General features: G+C 46.2%; 1 protein-coding gene across 4 annotated transcripts in view; it reads right to left on the minus strand.

Moving 5' to 3' along the window:
* ZNF143 (zinc finger protein 143) overlaps positions 1–16,967 on the minus strand; it is a 1,779,064-nt gene that overhangs the window by 1,561,127 nt on the left and 200,970 nt on the right. For all 4 annotated transcript variants that reach the window (XM_069623666.1, XM_069623668.1, XM_069623669.1 and 1 more), the window contains one exon: positions 11,517–11,629. In XM_069623666.1, coding sequence (XP_069479767.1) covers positions 11,517–11,622 — 106 coding nt within the window. In that variant the 5' untranslated portion in view covers positions 11,623–11,629. The remainder of the gene's footprint in view (positions 1–11,516; positions 11,630–16,967) is intronic.

Below are 16,967 nucleotides of genomic sequence, written 5' to 3' on the forward strand. Positions count from 1 at the left end.
ACTGGTCCAAAACAGGACGAACTAGACGTAACCAAACAAAGACTAAACAATTCTCAATCCTACAATGGCGCGCAAACGACCAATTCCGAGGAAAAGAAGAAGAGACGAAAGAACAAACAAGCCAGAACAGCAACCTAGACCAACCATAGACTGGACCGCCACAGGCAGGAACCCAAACCGAAGGAACTCTAAGAGAAGAGAAAAATCCCTCTACCTAACTCCATACCTCGCAGACAACTGGCCACCACAGCAATCCAACCCAACATCAGAAGCAGCAACATCAATCAACCTAACACAAGCAAGTAGAAGAAGGATGACCAAAACAAACAACATACAGACGAGCGACCCAATAACACCCTACATCACCAAAGCAAGAGGAACTTCCAATCAACAACCACAACCCCCGGAAGTCGAACCCGATGAAAACACAAAAAACCCAAGACAAAATCTAGAAGAACTCTTCGAAGACGCAGACACCCCAAAACCCGCAGCCCAACAAGTGGCCGACCAACAAGGAAACCTCAACACTGGGCGGAAGACGACAAAACCCAAACCAAACACCTCCAAACTTCACTGCAATCTAATACACGCAAGATCCATGTCAAAACACTCAACAGAGATCTTCGACCTACTCAACGACAACGCATTGACATCCTGTTCATCACAGAAACATCGCTGAACGACAACTACAAAATCACACTCCAAAGCTGCCTTCTGACAGACTTCAAATGCCTACAAATAAACAGAAAAAAACAAAAAAGGAGGAGGCATCGCGATAGCATTCAAAGAACACCGGAAAATAAAAACTGACGAACCACTCAACATCCTCAACTGCGAAACCATGGTAATACACCTAACAGCGAGCCCAAAAACCAACATCACATTCATCCTGGTATACAGACCACCAACATATGATGCAACATTCATCGATAACTTCATAGAAGCCATCACCAACTTAGCCATCAACCACGAACACCTAATCATCCTGGGGGACTTCAACATCTGGTTTGAAGACAGCCACGCCAACTCCCAAAACTCACTAATTGAACAACTCAGCACCATGAAACTACGACAACTAGTCAAAGGAGCAACGCACTCAGCAGGTCACACCCTAGACGCAATTTTCTCCAAAGAAAAACTCATCACCACGGCACCTCCGATACAAATACTATGGAGCAACCATCTCATCATCCCATTCGTGATCACTCTGCCTACCCAAACCTACATCCAACACCCGAAACTCACAACCAGCACCAAAAGAAACTGGAAACACGTCAAAAAAAGCAACCTATTCGAACAACTGGAATGAACGAAACCCTCAACTACAGAACTGGAGCTAGCTGACCTAGACGGCAAAGCAGAGATACTGCACAAATGGATCGCAGATACGATAGACAAGATCGCCCCAGAAAAACCGTTCACCCCATCAAAAAAAAGAGCAATGGCAAAATGGTTCAACCCACTATTAAACGACATGAAAAAGGAAAACAGAAAGATGGAATTGGAATGGAGGAAAGAATATAACCCAGGGAAAAAAAACACTGTACCAGAAACAAATCCGTGCATACAAGAATGAAATTCAAAAGGCAAAGAAAAGACATTACGATGACAGAATCAACAATGCCACCACCACACAAAAAGAAATGTTTAGCATCATTGGAGAAATGAGAAACCCACCAGGCTGTGATAACACCCCAACCCCCTCAGAAAACCTATGCAACGACCTGGCAGATCACTTAAAAAAAAAAAAAACAACGACATCCGTCAAACCATACAAAAGCGACCAACGAACCACAACATACAACCCAACGAACCCAACTCGGAACCACAACATAAACTCCAAAGCTTTCCTGAAATATCAGCAGAGGCATTCGCAATGCTGGTTAAACAAAGCAAGAAAGCGGGATCACCCATGGATCACCCATGGACCCATGTTCCCCAGACATCTACAAATCAATCCTCGCGCAAGGATCGCCAGCAGAACACTACAGAAACCTTCTAATTCTAACGCTATCAACAGGGACTGTACCGAAGATCTTCAAATCAGCATACATCAAGCCACTCTTAAAAAACACAAGTGGTGACGTAGATGACCTTTCCAACTAAAGGCCGATCTCCAACATCCCCTACCCAGCAAAACTTCTAGAAACATACGTATATAAACTAACCCAAGAACACCTAGAAAAACACCACCTGCTGGACCAAGCTCAATTCGGTTTCAGATTACGAGAGGAACAGAAACAGCACTACTATCCATCTGGGACGACCTCAAAACGAACGCAGACTCAAACACTACTTCAGCCCTTATTCTGCTCGACCTCTCCGCAGCCTTTGACACAGTTAACCACGACACCCTGACCAAAAGACTAGAAAACATAGGCATAACAGACACAGCACTACGCTGTATAAAATCATTCCTAACAGACAGAACAGAAGCCGTATGGATAAAACCTTTCAAATCCACTCCACGAGTTAACAATTGTGGAGTACCACAAGGATCCTCACTATCTCCACTATATTTCAACACCTACCACACTCCGGTCATCAGAATCTTCAAAAAATACAACATTACATGTTACAACTACGCAGATGACACTCAGATCATCTACAAAATCAAAGACACCAATGCCGACCATTCAACCCTTACCGACTGTCTAAAAGAAGTCTTCGACTGGATGGATGCCAACAACCTGAAAATCAACCCAGGAAAGACAGAAATCATGATTGTATCCAAAGACCATGAGAACGAAACCACCATCCCGTGACCTACGGAAATGGGAAACGCACCAACACCATCGAAGGTAGTAAAAAATCTGGGAGTCCTAATGGACAACAACCTAACCCTGGAGCCACAAATAAATGCAACAGTGAAGAAATGCTTTTTCCTCCTCCGAACGGCAAAAAGAATTCTACCTTTCCTCTCCTTCGCGCACAAAACACTCACTATCGCCGCCCTAATCATGTCTAAAGTAGACTATACAAACAGCCTCTACCTCGGAATACCTGAATACCTCTTGAAGAAACTGCAACGGATCCAAAATGCAGCAGCAAGACTGCTCCTCAAACTACCCAGAAGAGATCGCATCACTCCAGCCCTAAAAACCGTACACTGGCTCCCAGTTAAACATCGCATCACTTTCAAAACAATGTGCATAACGCACAGGGCAATCAGCGGACAAGGAGCAGAATTCCTACAAAAGAAAATAACAGTCTACAAACCAACGAGACCCCTCCGATCAAGCAACGAAATCCACCTGGAACTCAAACCATACCTCAAGAAAAAACTTGGAGGCACCTCCTTTACCACTTAGCCGCAAAAACCTGGAACAACATCCCAAAGGAAATAAACACTGAAGATCACCTAAAATTCAGGAAATCACTAAAAACCTGGCTCTACAACACCACAGACTAAACCTGGAAAACGAAACTGGTAAAAAGGATAACTAAACTGGAAAGACAGACATCCCTGACCGGGGAGAGTAAAGCCCACGGCAGCTGGACGGGTGACATCGGATAGACAGGAACACAGGCGGCACGCACAGAGACTGAGTCGACTAACCCCGACAATCCCACCAACACTTTCACCCGCCCCTTAATTTAAATTACCGCCAGGTACCACATTGGTGTGGAATTATTGAGACACTGGCAACCTCCCCCACTACCCGAGAGGTTGTCATTGGCAGGCCCACTAGAGTCTAAATGGAGGATAAGGGGAGCGCTCAGAGAGCATATTAGAGGCGGGGACTAGAGGAGTATGGAACCTACATGCCAGTCAGACCCAGATCAGGACAGAGCCGCAACAGGGGAATAATAAGCAAGCCGAGCGCTTCAACTCAGGATTTAGACGCAAACTAACCAACCCTACTAACAATTTCCCTATCTGCATACACCTCTCAAACTCCAAACCAAACGCAACCAAAACCTACAACACAACAAACCGCACAAATTTCACTACATGGCAACAACAAAACAAAAACACACATAGCCTTGCACAACAGTACACGACGACTACCGCTGCAAACACCCCAGGCCCAGCCAACAGACCCACCGGGCTGAGGCCGCCAAACAGCACATCACAGCTCTCTTGCACTTTTCCTGCTTCCTCCCACTAACTCATCCTCCCCTCCTCTTTCAGAGCTGCCAGAGCGCCAAGGGACCACTACGGTGGTGATAGTGCGCGGTACAAATGTCCTTTAACATTAACATTAACATGACGTTTGTTAGTTAAGCTGGATGGAGGATGTCATCTGAAATCACTGTATTTCAAAACCACCATCATGGTGATGGCATTCCTAGCATAACATAACACGATTGAACTGGGCTTCTCCATTTTAAGAGGACTCTGCAGGTAAAGGCCACTACTCTCAACATGAAACTTGGAATCAATCACACATGCCTTTATTACAACATACTTAGATTACAGAAACATCCTGTATAAAACAGCTGTCCCTTTGCCTGACAGACTCCAGCATGTACTGACCAAAGCTGTTAGAATGCTTAAAGGAGTCTATTGCTTCTGTATAAAACAGCTGTCCCTTTGCCTGACAGACTCCAGCATGTACTGACCAAAGCTGTTAGAATGCTTAAAGGAGTCTATTGCTTCAAGCACACTCCGAGATCTGCACTGGCTTCCTGTGATCTTTGGAGCGAGATTCATGATATATATTGGTTTCTATGATCATCAAAATCCTATTCACGATGCTCGTTTTGGCCAAAATGGCTCTGCAGGGTTCACAGCTTAGCTGTAAAATTGGTTTCACTTGTCAAGCCTTTGTGGCTCACAGGTCCGTCAAATCGACAGTTTTTCATTCTCATGATAAAGAAGTGAGTTTTAAAGTATGGCTTTCCCTGAAATCTTACTTAACAAGTTTGCTTTGCATTTTGATCGGTATGTGAAACGGTGACAATGCCTGCCTGGTGTGACACATGGGCAAGTAATCAATATAAAAGTGGATTTTTAGCAAAAGTGATGTTCAGGTACAATCAATGGCTTTGGTTTCTAAAGGCCAGGCAGAATATTCATGCACTTATGATTATTGGAAGATTAAAAGCAAGCACTGGACCACCAGGGGGGCGCGCAAGTGTGGAGCTCCGCGCTCGGCCAGGCCTTAAAGTTATAAGATTACCCCCATGAGCAAGACAAATCTACAGATAAAAAGGCGGACAGTAGTGGGCATGCGACTCTCACACTGGTGCAAGCCCCGTAGGGCCAGTGGAGACCAGCGGACCCAGGCCTGGGTAACGCCGGCAAAGAGGCTTGGGGTGCCGGCAACTGGAGAGGGAGAACTGCGGCAACAGAACCCGCTGAGACCGGAGAGCAGGCGAGACCCGCCAACATAAGCAAGCAAGGCGCCTGTCTCACCTCCGCTAGCCCCCCTCGCACAGAAACAACAGCGGTGAAGCACCAGCACCGTTTTTAAGACCAGAAGACGGCAAAGCAGGCGCCCTTCCCCCAACATAACACTGCAGCTACACAGAAACGGTGAGCGGGTGTTACCCGCTCATGCAATGCAACAGGGCACCCGCCCGCCCACCGCACAGAAATCATTGTGGGGAAGTGCCGGCACGGTTACAAGGAGGGCGACAGAGACGGGAGCCGGCAAGGTAGACGCCCCTTCCGAAGCACCACTCCATTGCCGGCACAAACCTGCAGAAGCAAACAGGAAGGGATCCAGACACAGAGCTGGACAGTGGGTTGTGGACACCCCAGCAAAGGAAAAGACAAGAGGATCCCGGGCCCCATTAGGGAGGCAGGAGGCACCCCTGCCCACAAGAGCTACCGGGCATACCTAGAGGTGCAGCAGCGCCACATGTGCCTAGGTGGGCAGGATCACAATACAGGCCCTGCCACCATTGATTGGGGCCGAGGACAAGCCTGCAAAAGAGGAGAGCGGGGGGAAAGCCGTGGAGAGTTCTTCGATGCCCAGCGCAAATAGAAAGATCTGCGCATGGTGCTGGAAAGGGAGCATTGCTGCAGAGGAATCAGGAGGTGCACAGCTGACAGGAAAGGCAGTACGACGGGAGAAGCTGGAGTGGATGGGGGGGATCTGGAGGGCATACAGCAGGACATACACGCTGTTTTATCAGAACTACGGCCATTTAGAGCGGAGGTCCAAGGCTCATTGGGTGCGCTCACTGAGAGAGTCACGAAGGTGGAGGACCGAGTGGAAGCCCTGGAGCACTCACACTGCGCCGCAGACATAGGTGACGTGGAGGTAGAGATGCAGCTGAAGGAGCGTGAGCGTCGGGACCCAGAGGTGCGGTCTAAAGTGGACAATATTGAAAACAGAGAAAGAAGGAATAATCTTTGCGTCTGGGGGCTCCCAGGTAGAGAGACAGAAACACCACAGGAACTGGAACAGTCCCTACTGCGCCTATTACATGACCTGTTGGGAGCATCCCCAGAGAGGGACATTAAATTAGATAGGGTCCATATGGGTGCAGGGTCCAGTGAGGGACCACGCTCTGGTTGCTAAGTGCCACTGCTACACCGATAGAGGAAATCGTACAGAGAGCAAGGGTGCGTGGCACGATTGAGTGGGAAGATTTTCCAAGACCTATCAGGCTACACCCTGGAGCTACGTTGCAAATGTAGGCCCCTGACGAAATGGCTTCAAGATAAGGGAGTGAGGTACAGTTGGCGCTTCCCCTTTGCCCTCATGTTCGAACTCAAGAGTGAAAACTGTGTTTTGCATCAATGACAGGACGCTGACAATCTTCTAAAAGAATTACAGAGCGAGGAGGAGTCACCGGAGAGAGAGAGAGTCAGCGACAGCTGAGGGAGCGATTCAACAGTGCATTTGCCCAACCCAGAGGAGCTAAAAGAGACGGGAGCTCAAGGCGATCGAGGAAGCAAGGGGCCCGGCATTCAACACCCTCGAAGAGATCCATTGTTGCAATAACCTGTCGGAGGCCTGGTGGCGATTGAGACAGTATCCTACCAGACATGGGTTTGCCCAATGGGGAAAGGACGGCCAGGCCGACCGTTAATCTCCACACACCCTGGTGACCTGGTGAAACCCAGGTGTCTCTACCGAGTTAGGCTTTATGCCCGGTTTCTTGGGGGTCTGAGGTTGGGATTGATGTTTTAGGTTAGGGAGGGAACCAGGGGGAGGGGAATGGAGTGGGTGAAAAGGGGACAGGGAGGGGAGAGGGGATTGGCATGCACATGGAAGGGGCATCTGTGACATATGAAAGGACAGTGACCCCAGGCGCAGGGGAATTTCCTAGACAGGGATATGGTTCATCTGAAGGTCGCGACCCTCAACTTGAAGTGGCTGAACGCCCCAAATAAACGGTCCCTGACCTACAATATGTTCCAGTCCCTCAAGCGATCTGTCTTGTTCTTGCAGGAAACACACTTCAGACAGGGGATGGAGCGTCCCCTGCAGAAAGGGGCAGTGGGACCAATGTTCTGGGCTTCCAACAGGGATCACAAAAAGTAAGGGATAGGAATGGTCTTGGCAAGGTCCTTTTGCACGAAGGGGCTTCAAATCAAGAGGGGCTTTGGAGGGAGATTCCTTGCACTCAAGGGCCACGTGGATGGAGTCCTGTTCACCTTGGCCACGGTGTATGCACCCAACGTGGGCCAGATTCACTTTCTTTGGAGGGTCTTCGCGGCACTGGAGGAATGGGGAGAGGAACACGTACTAGTAGGGTAACTACTTCAACCTGGTGGCAGACCCGGGATTAAGCAAGGAGGTGGGGCAACTAAGCAGGTGGGAAAGGAGAACAGGGAATTCGCTGCCCTCCTCAAGGACCACATTGGGCTGTGTGGAAGGTTTCTCATCACCAGGCGGTAGGATATACCTTCTTCTCCCCCCCTACTCTACTTACACCAGCATAGACCTACTATTGATTACCCGGGAACAAGCAAAGGACATAACTTCCCCCACAGTGGAAACAGTCACATGGTCAGATCACAAAATGGTGACGGCATCCTGGCAATTTGAAATGAAGAGAAGGGTTAACCCAGGGTGGCGCTGTAACAATGTCTTACTTCGGGACCCGGTTTTCAGGGAATAAAATCTGATCCTTTTTTTAGGTCAACCAGACAGGGGAGGTCCACCTCAACATTGTGTGGGATGCTGCTAAGGCCACAATACAGTGAATGTTAATAGTGGAGGGGGCCTGGAGAAAATGGGAGAGAGGGCTCATTGAGAGGACGTTGCGGGAAGAAATCCGGGGACTCAGGGTTCAGCGGAATGGGGGTTGTGGGACAGGACAGATTTACTACATCTCATTCGAGACAAGAGGCAGGCCCTACATGCTACACTTATGGGGGGAAGTCGAAGAAATTGAGATACACAAAACAACAGTATTATGAGAGGGGAGATCGGGTGGGGTCATTTCTGGCGAACAGGGTCAGGGGGAGTAGAGGGGATAGATGGGTGGAGAAGATCCGAGACAAAGGAGGAGGTATGGTTGGCCCACAAGACAGGATACCTGGGTGTTTTGCCGAGTACTAGGAGGAGCTATATAGGAGGGCACCGGAGCCAGGGGACCAGACGATCAAGACATACCTGGAAAGCTTGGCAATCCCAAAGCTCACCCCCGAGGAATTAACGGCCCTGGAGGCTGGGGTCACAGCCAAAAGAGGTAGTGGTCGCCATAGGAAGATTGAATGCTGTTAATGCCCCAGGGGAGGATGGGTACACCACGGACATCTTCAAACAATTCCAGGAGTTGCTGGCAGCACCATTGGCAAGGGTTTTTAACGCCTCCAGCGAAATAGACAAAGTCCCCCCACCCCACCTTCTTGGAGGCCAAAATAGTGGTGCTACCCAAACCGGGGAAGGCCCCTACGTACTGTCAGGCGTACAGGCCCAATTTGCTTTTGACTGTGGACACTAAGCTTTTCGCAAGGGTTCTGGCCAGCAGGTTTGAGAGGGTTTCTCCCTAGATTGGTCCACCAGGATCAGACATTTTTTAATTAAGAATCAGCAGGGGGGAGACAATCTACGTAAGACCCTCCATGTGCTGCACTCACCCATGGTCAAAGGCGGAAGAGCCTTGATGCTATGCTTATACGCCAAGAAGGCCATCGACCACGTAAGCTGGTTGTTCTTAAAAGGGGTACTGGCATTGGGCGGAATGCGACAGAAATGGGAGAGTTGGATAGCGGCCCTGTACTCCAGTCCCACGGTAAAAGTGGTGGTGAACGGAGAAGAGTCACGTTCTTTCGGGTTGAGAAGGGGAACCAGGCAGGGGTGCCCCCTGTCGCTGCTCCTATATGCGCTGGTCATGGAGACGTGGGCAATAGAGGTCAGAGTCGACAGGCAAATCTGAGGGGTGCAGGTGGGGGAGGAAGAATATAAATTAAGTCTATTTGCGGATGATGCCCCCTATATATATCCCGGCCAAGGGCCAACCTTCCCGGTACTACTGGAAAAGCTTGAGGTATATGGGCAAATGTCGGGTTTCGAGGTGAACATTGGCAAATCCTAGGCATACCCAATAGGACCAGAGAAAACCCAGATTGGGGAATACATGAAGGGACTTGGTTTCCGGGTACAGGTGAATGGGTTCCGTTACTTATGAGGGGAAATCCTGGGAGACCTTGGTCACCTATTTGACAGGAACTTCCCGCCCGTTATGGGAGAAAATAAAGGGGGATCTTGACCGATGGGCCAGACTCAACCAGTCATGGATAGCGAGACTCAACTTGATCAAAATGGTCATCCTTCCCAAATTCTTGTTCCTGGTTCAGATGCTCTCTGTGGTTGTCCCTGCGCCCTTTCTAGATATGATCAGCATATTACTGAAATTCCTATGGGCGGGAAAGAGGCCCAGGATAGCATATGGGACACTCATTCTCCCAAAGATCACACAGCAAGGACAAGACGATTATTAGTTTTTGCAAATTATGTTTATTCTTTTTCTTCTTCGAGTGCCTTGAACTCTTGTTACAAAATGCTAATAAAATTTGATTTAAAAAAAAAAAAAAGCAACCACTGGCTCATGGTTACATTTACTTGCTTTACGATTACAAATGAGGGATAACTGATACGTTTCCACTTCCTTAAATCAAGTTCACAAATGGAAGCAAGTAATAACTTATTTAGTAATCTCTCAAGGACATTGCAACACTGGGGCACACTGATGGATTTTACTTCTACAAATCATCCTGTACGGGTTATCCATGTATGTGGAATATTTCAGTTCACAAGCTTTTAAACCTACACTTCACAAGCACGAAAAGAGCAGGCAGTATAAGGCAGCTAAGCAAAGCTAAAGTAGCACACCTGAAAGAAGACAGCCTTCATTGATCGCCCACAGCTGTATGATATCTTGTGATAAACCTTAGGAAGGCAAACAAAATTGAAGTGCAACCTTTGCTGCTCATATTCCAAAAAGTAAGACACACAACACTTTATGTCTTCAAATATAAAGATATTATCAGAGTGTTATTATATTCTAAAATCTTCCAAACATTTTTTAACAAAACCAGAGACCCACTAATGCCATGCAGTTAAACATTGCTACAGCAAAAGTAACTATCTCTGCATGTAGCCTATTCCATACTGTGACTTTCTGCTGTGCGCAGGCTTTTCATATGGCCGCAAATTAACTATTTTCTTCCAACTGTAGTTTAAGAACACATATTTCTCGCTAATGCTCTATGCTTCAACATGTTCCCCTGCTAACTTCTGATTGGACCCAATGATATACTTATACAGCATTTTTTCTAGAGAACACAGGTTCAAGGGAATGACTCTCCCTTACAGATTACGACACCCAAACACAACGTTTTATATGCGATCGCAAATAGGGCTTTGTACAATGGAACTATTGCCCATCTATTCAACTTTCTTTGCCACCATAAATGCAACGTAAACACACACACTTTGGTTGAAAAGAATGCTACTCTCTGCTTGAATTGTACGTTTCAAATGCCTGTTTTGTACTAGACCAGAATAATATTCTGACCTGAATGCAGTACTGTATAAACGAATCCATACTAAACCTAATGAAATCCTGGCTTGGTGATGATGATGTCTAGATCCCTGTTGTTTTAGCATGACCTGCTTCACTATTCATTAGTTTACTCAGTTCGGTGTTGTGAACAAGCAAGGAAAAACGGCTCCACGCCTCAATCTTTATATTATTTATGAATACGTTTAAAAAAGTCATGCAGAATTGGAAACGTTTTGGACCCCACTCAGCAGCTGTGCAAATGATTAGCAACTCTCGTGCCATTGATTGCCATCACATGAACGCTACATTTTAGGCACCTTTTCAATCCAATGCATAACTGCTAAACAATTCTTGTGTGGTGCAATTTACCTTAAAAAAAAAAATAATACGTTAGTGGCATTATTACTCAATGCCCTCATCAGAAATCAACCTCAATTTCTAGGTCCACAAGTCTTTCTAGCACTCGTAAAAGAAAGCAGAAGATGAATTCGCAAGATGCGTTACGAGTAAATGCAAGGCGGTTTATGCTGATTTTACAAAATGTTGACTTTTAAACCACAACCTGTCCATAATATATGGGGGCAGAATAAAAGCCTTACCTGCCACAGATACAGTCTCTGTGAGACAAAGAGTAACATGATGAGCTTCCCCGCCTGGAAATTCAGACATTCCTTGAGAGTCTCGATTTATCTGCGCTAATAACATTGTTCACCTAGAAAAAAAGGTTGGGGGAAAAGTCATTACAAAACTGAATTGCGCAACATTTTCTAGGAATATACAAATACTTTTAAGGGCGAAGAATGATTTCATTTATTTCACAAAGTGTGCTTTATGTGCGTTTTCCAAGAGGGTAACCAGTTCAGTGAAATATATGTTGTATCACCGTTCCCTTGTTATTTGGAACCTCCCTAAATTCAATTATTTCTTTTTGAAGCCAAAAAGGAGGAGATAGACGCAGCCTTCATTTTTTTAAAAACATTTTTTATTGACATTTTTCTCGATCATACATGAAAGGTAAAACATCAGATTTCTTTTCATAATTTCTCACTGCAATGAAATTACAAGCAAATTAATTATGAATGGATCGCCAAGAAGCAATAGCCTCACCAAGCAATGCAACATTTTAAAAGCAGGTTTAAAAGCGGAACACAGTGGTAACCAAAAACTGAAAAAGCCATATCCGAAGAAACATATTTGACTGAGTAAAAGCTGTGGACCTTCTCAGAACCCCAAGACAAATCAACTTTAATTAGGAGTCCCAAGTGGCATAGTCCTTTACTCTGCAACTGTCGCCCTGAACAATTTACACTCGAAGGCCGCCACTTGCATCATACGGTCTGGCCACTCTGAAACAAGGCAGAGCCTTTATCTTTATAATCTCTCATAATAACTCTCCCTTCATTTGCTACTGTAATTGGTCTCCACTTTTCCAGTTGATTTGTGTAATTGGTCTCCACTTTTCCAATTGCTTTGATAAGTTCAGCTGGCAGGCGGCAATACCCAGAAATACAAGCCCCTTCGAATCATCCACAGGCACAAAGAGCACCAAAGAAAAATTTGCAAAAACAATTTTTCCCGAATCTTGCAATGTCACAGCAAACACACAAGATATGCCCAAATGTACCTTTCTGGGGACAACCTCTCCAGCAAGAATCCAAGAGATTCTCGTCAATGTTTTATATGCAAAAAGAGTGCCAGTATACTCCACATGTAATCTTGTATGTGAGTAAATATTATTGATATCACTTGGACCCACCGCCCATCCCTCCTGCCATTCCTCATTGGTCAACTATTTGCCAAAATCGGCATCCCAGGTTGTCTTGTAATGGCAATGGTTTAACGATCCCTTCCTGCAGCATAGAGTATGCGATCAAAATCGTCCTCTTGGCCCAAGCATAACTAACCAGTTAGATTTCATAAGGGCAATGCTTCAATCCCCCCCCTCCACCATCTTTCTAGATTAACTCCAGAAATCCCACGCAGGAAGGTTGTATTTGCAGGATAGAGAGCTAAAGGAATCCAATATCCCATCAACAAAGCACTTATGCAGGTATCCTAGGGCATACCAGCTCGCCCAGAAGGGCTTTTGACTAAAGAGAAAGTGGCTTTTGAGCCAAAGGATTCTGAGCTGCAAGGCCTGGTGTACGACTGTTTCTTATTGGCTGATCAAATTAATTTAATGTGCGGTAGGACTGACTAAGACTCAGGAAGAGGCGATTTTGGTTCAAGAACTCTATGGTTTTTAAGTACTTACAAAGATGTCTCTGATGTAAGGTCAATGCTAGTCAATCCTCCCCCTTGATATTGGACATTGCCAACTATACCAACCTTGAAGCTTGATAGTAAAGCCTGTATCTTACGCGTTAAGGCGGCCTCTAGCATTGTGAATAGATACAGGACTTGGTGCACGGAAACTATTCTAAACAGTGAGATTCTGCCGATTAACGACAGAGAGAGCGTATTCCAATTCTTCGAAACCCCCTCCATTTCTTCCCACAATTTGCCTAGATTGGCCTTTATCATAGTTCCCAATATAATATTAATTTGAATCCCCCAAGTAAATCCAGATAGTGGTGGATTGCATGGCAGGAACCAAGGTAATATCCAATGGAAAGCTCCTTGACCCCAACTGAAGCAATTCCATGTTGCCCCAGTTTATCTTGTATCCAGAGATGCTTCCAACCCCCTGAAGTCGCAGATAGCAAGTGAGGCAGTGCAGCCTATGGTTCAGCCAGGATGAATAAAATATAATCTGCTATGACAGGGGCATGTCCCTGTCAGGGGAGAATGTGGATCCCTCTGAGAAGTGGGATGAGGAGGTTTGGAAGACCCCAGTCCCTACCCCCACTTTGTGTACTTGGAATGTCATTAATGGTACCACACAATATCAAATGATACCTCCTAACACTTTTTCTGGCTAATGGTCTATTCATTTTCAGAACCAGAACTCCCACAGTGCATCTGGGAGCAACCAAGAAAACCCAGACTGGAACCAAAGACGCAGAAAACTCAAAACACTGCAACACATACAGATTGTGAACTGGCACCACAATCAGACAACATCCACCAGCCCAGAAAAGCAAAGAAAATACAGTGGCAACAGAAAAAACAAACGTTCAGACCCACAGCAGGCCAGAAAAACAGCAAGTCCTCAAAGACGGCTATAAAAACCCTGCTGGATAAGGGAGATGGGATTCGAGGGTTAATACAGCTTTTCAGTTGTGCAACGTAGCCCCTGGGGGAAAGGCAGGCACAAGTTAGCCCACAGAGTCAGGTAAGCGCTGGAACCTATCTGGGAGGTGGAAGGGGAGGACGGAGGGAATTTAGAATCAGGAAGTGGTCGGTATAAAAGGGGAGTGAAGGGAAGGAAGGGTATGAATTGTTGGGGTGCTTTCAGGGTGTGTGGAGGTTAACCGAGAGACCAGGCGTAGGGCGGATGGAGGAATGGAGTGCTAAGGAGTTGGTTGCAGAATTGGAGCAGAGTGCAGGTGAGGTATTTGTGAGGGACAGTGGTACCAGTCTGTGGGAAGTGGGGGCATAGAGGAGAAGGTAGAGTGGGAAGTGGGAGACAGATGTAGGGTAGTATGCAGAGTGAGAGGGTGCTGGCAGAGCGCAAGCATTGTAGAGAGGGCTGTAGGTGAGAGGTGTGAGGATAAGGGTGTAGGAGAGCTCTTTAGCACCAAGATGCCTTTAGTCCTACGAGCGCTCTATAAAATCTTTGAACATAACAGAGAAGTGGGGGTTAGAGAATAGTGAGTGTGTGTGTGTGTATTAGGCCAGTTGGAAAAAGAGAGATTCGTTGGGGCATGCGAGAAGGGCACTATATGCCAGGGCAAGTGAGTAGGACACTATATCCAAGGGTAGGGGTTAGTGAACAGAACAATATATCCCTGGGTGTGGGAGTTATAGCAGGGCTTCATATCCCTGAGCGGAGAGAGGAGGGATGAGAGTAGCAGAGATAGGAAGGATGAAATTAGCACAGTGGTGAGAGTAGAGGAGCTAGGAAGGGTGCGAGGAGAAGAACTAGGAGGAAATAGAGTGATGAAGTGAAACAGGTAAGAGGGTGAGAAGGAAAGAGAAGCAGGAACGTTGGAGTATCACAGGACAGGAAAGGAAGAGGGGGTAGTAATATCAAGGGAAAGGAGAGAGAGAGAGAGAGGGTGAGGGAGTACAAGAAAGGACATGGGTGCCTGCCATTGCCACAAGGAAGCCATAATTTCTGTTGAAACCACTGGGGATAGAACACTTAGAAGAACCATGAAGGAAGCTAAATAGATAAATCTTTGGCCCTTAGGCCCTCCCCTAAAATAGGGTTAGATCAAAGTCGTTACTGATCACTGGTTGGGGAACCTGGGATTTAGGAACGCCTGGGCGATGGAGGTCAGAGCCAATGGATGAAGCGAGAGGGGCACCCAAAGGTGTATCTCTCTTCCCCCCTTTGCAGTCCAATATGAGATACTGAACAATCTATACATCATACTCTTAGAAGTGAAGTAATTTCAAGCTGTTTTTTGCAAATAAAAATCTGAACTATTTCTGTTTCTGCAGATCATTACGGCCATCTGTGGCACTGCGTACAGCATCAACTTGCTCTCCTTATCCCCCCCAGATGGACACCTGCGAGGAGCAGATGTGCTCTGATGCAACAAGCCAAGGACTCGAAGGCTATAGTGAAAAAGAGAGGTGAGAAAGGATATCCTTACCTGGTTCCCCTAGACAGGGCAAAAGGTGAGGAAGTGGCCACTCCTGTCTTGATTTGCACCATAGGCGCATAGCATAGCGTGTTTAGCCAAGCTATGCAGGTGTAATGAAATCCAAATTCCTCAAGAGATCTAGTCAGGAATGGCTACTCAACCCTATCAAAGCATGTTGAGCAACTATCGAGATATAGGTGGGCTTTCCTTCAGCTGGACCTGCTAGGTCAATTATAGGAGTCAGACGGCACAAGTGATCCAAACAGGACCTCTGTGCTATGAGGCCTGCTTTATCATTGTGGACATTTTTCTGATATGTTCCTGTATCTGCCAACAATTTAGTAAGGACCTTCAGGTCAGTGTTCAGAAGTGCAATAGGGTAATCTGACAGTTTCCCCTCTGCAGGAGGTTCTTCCCTTCTTTTAAGATTAGAGATACTGAGACCCGATACATGAACTCAGTAGGATGCCGACCCAAAAATGTGTTTTACTAGGCGGTTAAACAGGGGACAATTGTCTCTTGGTGCATTCATAACATTCATATGGGAAGCCGTTGAGACCAGGAGCTTTACAATTTCATAGTGAAGAGATGGCTGTGGAGACCTCTGTGACTGGGTGGACTATGTTCTCTTCTGCAGCTGCGGAAAGTGTGGGGATTGGTTACTTGCAGAAGAAGTAATCACATGCCTGATCATCCCCCAAATCTTTCAGATGAGTGAAATGATAAATGGAACATTTTAAATGCTTTGCATATACCTACCCGGTCAGTCACTGTGTAGCCATTATGCCGTATTATAGCTGGGATGCACTTGGAAAGCCGTCTCTTTTTAATGGGATACACTACCAGTCTCTCAGATCCATTTCCTTGTTCACAGAAAAAGCCATACGGCCTTCTTATGTAGGAAGTGGGCCCTTTGCATACATATTGCTTCGCTTTATTTATGGATGACAGAGACAATATAGAGAGACCCTCTTGCCTACTGTTCTACGGCCTCAAGCGTGCACTGTTAAGCAAAGTTTGTATGCAGTACCCCCTGGGAACACTACAAACAACTCTTATTACAAGTATAGGAAATCCAACCTTTGGTATAAACTTGTACTACACAGTTTTGGTAGCGTGTTGAGCAGCCAGGCTTACCTCAAGAGGGGTCAATGTGAGCTGTAGTTGAGTTACACAGAGATTCACAGTTACAAGTATTCAAATAAACTCTTACACTCAAGATTTCTTGCATAAACAATTATTAATGTATTTATCAGTCAGTTAGAATAAGCCTTCTTCAGAAGGGAGTAGTATAATAGTAACTCACAAATACACTTCAATAGTGTACACTTTTAGTTTCTAAATCAGTAAAGACCC

The sequence above is a fragment of the Ambystoma mexicanum genome, chromosome 11, assembly GCF_040938575.1.
Source record: "Ambystoma mexicanum isolate Mex_15411 chromosome 11, UKY_AmexF1_1, whole genome shotgun sequence".
Lineage (NCBI taxonomy): Eukaryota > Metazoa > Chordata > Amphibia > Caudata > Ambystomatidae > Ambystoma > Ambystoma mexicanum.